This window comes from Psammomys obesus, unplaced genomic scaffold (genome assembly GCF_907164565.1).
Source record: "Psammomys obesus unplaced genomic scaffold, mPsaObe1.curated_primary_1811, whole genome shotgun sequence".
Taxonomy (NCBI): domain Eukaryota; kingdom Metazoa; phylum Chordata; class Mammalia; order Rodentia; family Muridae; genus Psammomys; species Psammomys obesus.
Genome location: NW_026585644.1, coordinates 37,940,800 through 37,950,844, shown reverse-complemented (window position 1 = coordinate 37,950,844; position 10,045 = coordinate 37,940,800). Strand labels below are relative to the sequence as shown.

The 10,045-nt window shown below is 37.0% G+C and overlaps 1 protein-coding gene across 1 annotated transcript in view; it reads left to right on the top strand.

Annotated features, from left to right (window-relative positions):
- The window catches only part of Memo1 (mediator of cell motility 1), a gene marked incomplete in the record, with an annotated part of 91,636 nt that overhangs the window by 37,564 nt on the left and 44,027 nt on the right, over window positions 1–10,045 (top strand). Inside the window, 2 exon segments of the mRNA XM_055618079.1 lie at window positions 5,990–6,071; window positions 9,265–9,333. Coding sequence (XP_055474054.1) covers window positions 5,990–6,071; window positions 9,265–9,333 — 151 coding nt within the window.

The window sequence follows — 10,045 nt, the reverse complement described above, 5'->3', positions numbered from 1 at the left end:
TTTCTTTCTTTCTTTCTTTCTTTCTTTCTTTCTTTCTTTCTTTCTTTTTTTTGTGGTGTTTTACTAACTGCATATTATTGAGAGAAAGCAAGGTGAACGTCATACAAGATAGTATTTAATTATGGACTTTCTACACCATCCTTTTTACTATTAACAGAATACAAGCATAAACATGAGTCCACTGTACCAGTATTAAAAGTCCATAATTAATGTGTTTAAAAGTTGCTTTGATGTCCACAGATGAAACTGCTGCCAAAACCAAATGCTCTTTTTATTTATATTCTCCTTAGCATGAAATACTGGCTTGAGTTCTGTAGAGCTAACTAGGATTGTTAGTCTATAATGCATACTTAATGTGAATATGTAGAAAAACATTGTAGAAACTGCTTATCATTTTAAAATGCACCTTTTTTAAATCTCTAAACATAGATCTGTTTGCTTACAAATGAGTAGATGAGGGTAGACATACTTGTTTGATCTTAGGATAATAGAATTTAGGTTTTCACTGTTAAGTATGGTGGTAGCTATAGATGTGTCATAGATGGGTTTACCTTATTTAGGCCATTCCTTTTCTTCAAAGAATTTTGAATAGAAATGGGCAGAGAACTTTATTAAGTGATTTCCTGCCCTCCAAGTATAGTGATGAATGATTATATTTAAAATTTAACTTTAAAAATCTCATATTTTGGTGAGTTGGCTTAGCAAGTAAAGGCATTTTCTGTATAAGCTTGGTGACTTTCGTTCAATCCTTGGAATCCATATAAAGAAGGAAGGAGAAAAGCAGCTTCACAACGTTGTCTTTTAAACCTTCACACACATCTTGTGGCAGAGGTGCCCACCCCTGTATTACACATACACATAAATTAAAAATTGTATTATTTGAGGATATTTATGTAAGTTTTAAAGTTTTTATTCAGATACTTGCTGCTACAAGATAGAAATAAAAATTATTTTGTATATTTAACATTGCTTTTTAAAATTACATTTATTCATTTTTATTTGATATGTTTTGCCTCCATATAAGTATGTATGTGGATCAAGTGTGTGACTGGTGCCTGCACAGATTAGATTAGAAGAGGGCATCAGATGCCCTGGAAACTGGAGTTAGAGATGGTTGTGAGCCACCATGAAGTAGGTTCTAGTCACCAAAGCCCTGTCCTCTGCAAGAGCAACAGTGCTCTTAACAGTTGAACTGTCTCTCTAGCCCTATATTTAACTTTGTAACCAGAAAAGTACTCAACTTTTTCTCTACATCGAAGGTAATCATGTTGTAACAAAAAAAAAAAAAAAAAAAAAAGCAGTTTCAGATTTAGGTTATTTGCTATCTACATAATACAGTTTTAGAAGCATTAAATCTCTGAATTTTTTTTTGCATATTAACAGATAGCTTTCTGCACTGTGAGGTATGAAAATGTTATTGCTAATGCCCAAGGTTAATCTATCCTATCTGAAGTGTTACAGTCATCGAATTAGACCTCATAAGAAATGTTGAAAACTTCTTTCAGTTCCTTGTTGTAGTGGTTTTCATTTGCTTTTTTTTCTATTTTCTGTCAACTCATTTGTCTGCAAATACTTGCACACAGAGCTTTTAATCCCCAAAGGTAGTCACTGCATAGTTAACCGATTTTCCATGACCACAAAATCGACTGAGTGATATTTCTGTCTTGGCTATGATGTTCATTACAGAGTTTTGGATTTTTTTTTTTAATGATTAATTTATTTTTATTTTATGTGCATTGTTGTTTTGCCTGGATGTATATCTATGTAAGGGAGTCAGATACCCTGGAACTGAAGTTTCAGCCAGTTGTGAGCTGCCGTATGGATGCTGGGAATTGAACTTGGATCCTTTGAAAGAGCAGTCATTACTGTTAACTGCTGAGACATTTCTCCAGCCTCCTGATTTTTTTTTTGGGGGGGAGGGGGTTGTATTTGTGTTGTTAATAGCTGTTAAAATTTACTAATGATTATCTTTTAGTAAAGTTGCTGTTAGTCCTAAACAGCTGTATACCCAAATCACCACACAGAGACAGGGTTTATTTAGTTAACCTAGAACACAATGCTGGGCAATAGTTACTCCCTCTTAAACCTCCAAGCCCTCATTGTTTCCTAACATTCAGATTTCCCACATTATACTTGCTTTTAGTGATATATTATGTCCAGTCCATCTCTGCATCGTTCCAAGATCTGTCCTCCAGCTCTGCTATCCTAGCTCTCTCTCTCTTTCTCCCTTTCTCCTCCCACTCATTTCCTGTCCTCTGGCTCCTCCCCTCTCCTTGCTCAACATTGTGGCTAGTTGCTTTATTTTGGCCTGTTTACACAAAGTTGAGACAGGATGTTTAGAATAAGTATCACAATGCAATATCCGGATTGAAACCAGACAGTCGGGGGAGAAATCAGCATTTGAATGAACAAGGGTAAGGTGTATATATTCCAAAAGAACATTACACCAACATATTTGTTTTTGTTTTTCTGAGTCATGGTTTCTCTGTAATAACCCTGGCTATTCTGGAACCCATTTTGTTGACCAGACTGGCCTCAGACTGAAAGAGATCCACCTGCCTCTGCCTCTTGAGTGCTGCTGGGATCAAAGGTGTGTGCTACCACACCTGGCTACTGTTCATGTTTTGAAGATCTCCTATTTTTTTGTCTTCCTTGTACTGTGTTTTCCTTTATCTCTTGAATGGCTGCTTTTTAAAAAAATCTTTTAATACCACCTGATAATCCATATACACATTTCTAAAGGAGTTCCAGGTCCTTTTTTTCCTGAACAAGGTGAGCACAGCCACACATTTGTAGCTGAAACAGAAACAGTAAATCATGATATATCACACTACTATGTGGGAGGGAGTGTGCCAAACCAAGGATAGATTTCAGCAGCTCAAAGGGTGCAGTGTACAAAGAATTGGTTTTTCTGTTAGCTTTTCCAAGGCTTTTTGGCTCATTAGTGTAGTGCAGGCTTTTCCTTTACCCGTGGTTCTGTACATAACTTCATGCATATCTCTCTAGCATAGTAACTCTCTACTCAGGCATGTGTCAAGGTCACCCTTGGACATACTGGAGTGTCTTTCATTTGTACCATTGGGTAGTTCTGTCTGACGCTGGTTACCAGCTTGTCTTTTTGCCCACTTGTTTTTTTTTTTTTTTTCTTTTATATGCTAATTTTAAAAGGCTTTAAAGGAGGATTTCTGGACCTACTTTCTTCTCCCAAGGCTTCTACATCATTTTCCCTCCCTTATTGGCACATCTTGGTTCTGTGCCCAAGTGTCTGATCTTATTATATACTTTGATTTCCCTCCTTCCTCCACTTCCTCTTTTCCTTCCCTTCCCATTCCTCCTTTTTGAAGCAATGACTCTAAGCTGACCTTGAATCCATAATTATTCTGCCTTAGCCTTCTTTGTGATAGGATTGCAGGCACATGCTACAATGCAGCTTCTTGATCTATTGTAACGTTTTGCTGCCATCACTTGTCTTTCCGCTGCTCCACCATTCTGACCACCTGAAATGATGCTCAAATTTGTGGCTCATTCTCTAATCTTTTCCTGCCCCAAAGATTCTTACTGTTTACTCCCTGAGCATTGTCTAGTATTATGTTCTATAATTTATTTTGTCTAAAGTCAATCTTTATTTTATTTTTTTAAATTTACTTTTTAATTTATGTGTATGGCTGTTTTGCCTATGTGTGCTTGTATACCACATGAGTGCAGTTTGCCATGGAAATTAGAAGAGGTGTTAGATCCTTTGGGACTGATATTACAGTTCTTAGCTTCTGTATGGGGGTATTGGGAACCAAATCCAGATCTATGGAAAAGCAGCCAGTTCTCTTGACTGCTGAGCCATCTCTCCAGTCTTCATCTTTCCCAAAGTCTTCATTTTAGAACATCATTGTTTATAACTGGTCTTCTGTCAGCACTCTAGAGGTGGTGGGACCCGGGAGAACTGAGCTGATAAATGCGGGCAGACTAAAAGTCTCATGCAATAGTCAATTTTATTCAGAATATCAGCCAATTTTATACTCTGAGGGTTAAGAAAAATCACCTGAGTAAAGTTCTCATTAGTTCAAACTGTATATAGTCACAAGGATGAGCTGTATGTGGCAAAACATATTTTTCCATAGAGACATATAAAGGATAGTTTATATGAAGTCCTGGGCAAATAGAAGATTGGCTGCTTCCTAACTGATTATTGTCTGAATAAGTGAAAAGTATAGCTATTTCCCGAAGGGAATGAGAAAAGAATGAGGTTTTGAGGTTTACAGTGAAAGAGGAAAGTCTGGTTCAATTCTTGATTTAAATTTGACACCAAAATTCCTTAATGTTAATTTCTCAACTTGGGTAGGGATCTGAAATTTTTGGAACGGCTGAAATTTCTGGCTGTAGTTTAAAAGTTTAAGTGTAACCACACATCAGTATTAATATTTAATTTATTTATTATGTGGGTGTGCTTATGATACAGTGTGTGGGTGAAGGTCAGACCAAACCATGGGTGAGCCCTTACCTTGTGCCTTGTTTGAGGCAGGGTCTTTTGTGTTGTTGTTTGCTACTGGGAACACCACAGTAGCTGGCCTGTGAACTTCTAGGTTTTCTCCCATCTCTCCCTGTCAGCTTGCAGTGGGAGCTCTTGGGGTAGCAGACAAGTCCCACTGCTGCTTTCTTAAGTGAGTTCTGGGTAATTCCTGCTCAGGTCCTTATATTTGTGTAGCAAGCACTTCTCTCTTCAGCTTCTTCAGTTGTTCAGATAGAGATATTGTGTTAAGTGGAAAGTTGACTTTAAACTATATTTTTACTGTTGCAATGAGAGAGAAAAAAGAACAATGAGTCCATATAAAGGGGATGATTACAGTGATGGGTTGTTCTCGCCGTAGTGAACAAAGACGAAGGGTGTGGAAGGAGGTCTATTAAAGTCAGTAGATTCTTAGACTAGTAAACCAGAAAGATAGGAAACAGAGAGTAAGTTGGTGTAAATTGAACTTTTTGGGGAGTAATGGAGTTATTACTAATTTGGTAGTGGAGGAAAGTGGTTGAATGGATAGGTGTGGATCATTGATTGTGGGAGTTTTTTTAATTAAATTTTTATTTTTTTAATATTAATTACAGTTTATTCATTTTTTTTTCCAGCTGTAGCCCCTTCCCTAATTTCCTCTCTATGCCACCCTTCCTCTCTCATCTCCTCCCATTCCCCTCTCCAAGTCTACTGATAGGAGAGGCCCTCCTCCCTTTCCATCTGACCCTAGCTTATCAGGTCTTATCAGGACTGGTTGCATTGTCCTCGTCTGTGGCCTGGCAAGGCTGCTCCTCCCTCAGTAGAGGAGGCTACTGAGTTCATGTCAGAGACAGTCCCTGTTCCTCTTACTTGGATACTAAGCTACCCTGGGCTACATCTGAGCAGGGGTTCTAGGTTATCTCCATGCATGGTCCTTGATTAGAGTATCAGTCTCAGAAAAGACCCGTGTCCAGATTTTTTGGTTCTGTTGCTTTCCCCATGGAGCCCCTGTCCTCTCCAGGTCTTACTATCTTCCTTCTTTCCTAAGATTTGTTGCACTCTGCCTAAAGTTTAGTTGAGTTTCAGCATCTGCTTTGTAACACTGCTGGGTAGATTGTGTGAGTTTTTAACTACACCATTTCAGTGATCAAATAAACTCAGCATTTGTTCTGTGAAAAAAGCAGCTCACTTAATTATACCTTTTTCATTTAGAGTATTCTGCTTCTTGTTATTTTGTTTTAAATGTTACCTCAAATGTAAATCTGTATGAAGACACTTCTAAGAAGTAATTGGATAACAACAAATTTTATTTCATCAGTATTCAGCCCTATCATATGGCCTGGCAGCTTGATAAATTGAAACTTTAAACATCCAGACTGATTTTTTTTTTCCCAATAAGTTATTTTAATACTATGGAGGTTCAGTGAAGATTTTGTAATAATTATGGTTATGTGTAATACATTGCTTTGCTGACTCTTTTTTTTTTTTTTTCTACTTGTCTTTTTGAAGGACCTCAGCTGAACGCCCAGCTAGAAGGTTGGCTTTCACAAGTACAGTCTACGAAAAGACCTGCTAGAGCCATTATTGCACCGTAAGTTTTAGAGTTCTTTTACAAATCTTCAACATGTTTATTATTGATAAAAATGAGTGTATATTGGACTACAAGTTAAAAATCAAATGTTGGGCTGGAGAGATGGTTTGGTTAAGACTGTTTATCTCTCTTGCAGAGGATCTGAATTTGACTCTCAGCACCTGGGTTGGGCAGCTTACATTTGCCTCTGACTCCAGTTTCAGGGGATCCAATGCCCTTTTTTGGCCTTTGTGAACTTACATAAAATAGAATGAACAAATACATCTTTATAAAAAAGGGGGATTGATTGAGGTAGACACTTGATCTCTGGCCTCCACATGTACATATACGTACTTGTACATATACCACACATATACAAAAAAACTTAAATTTTGGTTTGGTATGTAAGTAGTTTATTGCTTTTTTAGAAAAGATTTATTTATTTTTCTAGCCATCCATCCATCCATCCATCCATCCATTTATTTATTATGTATACAGTGTTCTGCCTGCATGTACACCTGAACATCAGAAGAGGGCACCATTATAGATGGTTGTGAGCCACTGTGTGGTTGCTGGGAATTGAACTCAGGACCTCTGCAGTCCAAGTATTCTATTGTTAAGTGTTTTATTTGCCAAATACTTTGTATGATTATGTATATTATGTACATATGAACATTATGAGTTGATGTCAGATTCCACACTTAAAAGCTGTAGCATGCAAGTTTTTTAATCTCTTGAATGTCACTTTATTGAATAGTAATTAATAACTCCTTATAGACATTTTATTTTATTTCATTAAAAAAATGTATTGCTGGGATCAAACTCATGTTCTTGGAGGTCTAAAGAGGGTGTTATAGTTGGTTGTGAGCTACTATGTGGGTGTTAGGACCCAGACGATAGTCTACCAAGCCATGTTTCTAGCCCCCAGCAGATTTTTTTATAGTACGTGAAAAGTATTATTTAATCATCAAAATCAGTAAAATTGTTGGTACCAACTGAATTTCATGTATATGTCTCCATTATTCCACTCATTTTTAAGTTTGAAGTTGACAAGTGATACTTGTGGGTGGTATACAAGAGTGTGGTTACAATTTTTCTTGCAACATGAGATGATCAAGCCAGTCAATCCATCACAACGTTGGCATCTGTTGTGGGTACTTTGAATATCTAGCCTTAAGTGAAGTTGAAACACATACTGTTCAACTGTTGCTATATTCATCAGATAGTCCTTTGACTGAGGCCTTGGTACCTTTTGTTATTATTTCCTCATAACTATGCTTCTATACTCTTTTCTATACTCTTTCAGTTCTGTGGTTTTAGAAAATTCCATGTATGTTGTGAAATGGTGTCCAGCTTGTTGTTGTTTTTTTTTTTTTTTTTTTTTTTTCTGTTGCAATGATAAAACAGTTACCAACTTGGGGAGGAAAAGCTTTGTTTTGTCTTGTACTTGTAGAGCAAAGCAAGGCAGGAGCTAAAGTGTAGAGCTGCTGTTTACTGGCTTGCTTTCTTATACAACCTAGGAACACTCCCATGTCAGTCATTGACAGAGAACCCACCTCGCAGACATGCCTACAGGCAGGTTTTATGAGTGTTGGTCTTCGCCTTCTGCCTGTTTGAGACAGGGTCTCTTTTTTGCTGCTGCTTATACTTGAACAGCTGGTTCTGGAGCTCCCAGGTTTTCCCCTCTATCTGCCTCCAAACTTGCTTGAGGATTGTGTGTGTTGCTGTATCTGGTTTTGCATGGGCTCTAGGGATTGGGATTCAAGGCCTTACAGTTGGACATATGTGCCATCACCTACCTAGTTCTTGTTACTTTTTTCTTTTAAGGTAGAATATGTCTGTGTATTTATGTATATTAATTTTTTAAATAGATTTAGCTATTAATGGACACTTAGGTTGATTCCATAACTCCCTCTCTCCCTCCCTACCTCTTTCTCCCTTCCTCTTCCTCCCTCCCTTCCTTCCTTCCTCCCTTTCTTCCTCCCTCCTTTCTTCCCTCACTCTCTCCCTCCCTCCCTCTCTCCTTCCTTCTTCCTTCCTCTTTCTTGAATAGTGCTGCAGTGAAAATGGACACAAAGACATTTCTTGTGAAATATTGGTTTCAGATATTTTTTATAAATCATCAGGTGTGGGTCTACTGGATTTGTTCCATTCTATTATTTTGTTTGGTTTGATCTTTTTGTGACAGGATCCCACTGTGTAGCCCTGGATAGCTTGGAATTCACTATAACCAGATTGACCTTAAACTGTGAGATCTACTTGCCTCTGTAATGCTTGGAATTCATGGCATGTGCCATCATGCCCAGTTCTTTACTATTGCAGTTGTAGCTTGTTTACAGCAAATAGTATCATAGAACTTAAAATCAATAGGCTATATGCAATTTATAATAAGAGTATTATGTATTTTTATCATTATTCATAAATTGTGATACTTTAACATTGTATAAAGGCTTATGTACATATGAATGTGCATATTTTTCATTTCCTTTAGAGTCAGTTGTTAAAACATTTACCACCATGGGCTGTGTACTGTCCACCATAGTATTCATAGACTATGTACCATAGTTTAAAAAAGTGAGTCAAGACTCGTAGCAGGGATGAGTCCAAAAGAAAAATGATCAGAGAACAAAGCTGTTCTGTAGGTGATAAGCGAATTTACTGAATACTGAAGCCAGACAGTGAAAGGAGAAAAATAATGGAAAGAAAATGAGAGGTATAATACCCAGAAGCCAAGCCAAGTTCTTTACCGCAAAAGCGGAAAGGAGCACGATCACTGCAGGATACTTGGTCCGGTACTGTTATATAACAGACTGCTAATTTCACTGCAGAGTAGTAGCAGAAATTAGTAACTTAAGCCTTGAATATCTCTAAATGTTCTTCTTTCCCATTCAAAACCAAACTAGCTCTTGCCACCCCTTCCTGCCCTAATTGGTGCTGGCAATTAAACCCAAGACTTTAAACATGGGAAGCTGCCACTGAGCTATATAACCAACCTTTAAAATAGTACGAAAGTTTATAATTGGAATATAGTATGGAACACTTACATGTTCTCTATCACCTTCTAGGTGTTGCATCATTGATTACATTGCTTTTTAGTCTGTCTATTCAAATCTCTGTATCATGGTTGTCCTATTTCTTTCTAAAAGTTTTATTTTCTTTTAGACTATCTTGATTTTGAACGTGGAGATTAAATTACATACTGTTTTGTTTGTAGCCATGCAGGATACACGTACTGTGGGTCTTGTGCTGCCCATGCTTACAAACAAGTGGACCCATCTATTACGTAAGTAATACAGTTAATTAGGAACGGTTTAGGGATATTGTAACTGTTGCTTCGTCATAGAAGTAATGTTTCATTCTTCTTGTGTATTCAGTTTAGCAGAGCTTACACTTTTCAGGAATTCTGTCACACCTTGTATAGATTAGGAAATTCTTTAATACTTTTTCTTTGAGTATTTACTGTTTTACCTTGTCTTTAGTTGTCAAATGTTTTATTCTGAAACTACTACAAAGTTAAATATTTGATTTTAGTTTACATTGAAAAACTTGTATGTGAACATTTTAAAGAAAAAAAAAGGAAGATTTCTTTGCTCTTTTTAATCATTTTTGTCATTACTAAAAGTGAAAGTTTATAGCAGTAAAGAGAAATTAAAAAGATTTTAGAAGATTTTTATTTGACCTTAGTCTAAAATTCAGCCATAATCAAGGCTATTTTAAATAACACTTTGTTTTAAACTTTTCTCTCATTGGTAGTATTTTTATTAATCATATTATATGCTAGAGGTATGCCTCAGAAGTAGTTGGGGATATGTAAATAAGCATAGAGTCCGTGCTGGGAAGTACAAAATGGGACTACGGCAAACTGTTGGAATGTCAGAGTGAGAGGAGAAAGGAAAGGGTGAGGAAAAACCAAGAGTCAAGGACAACCAGGAGGAGGAAGTTATACACTCAGTGCGAAGAGGTGACAAGTGGTTTGTGTGTATCTTAGTGAGTCG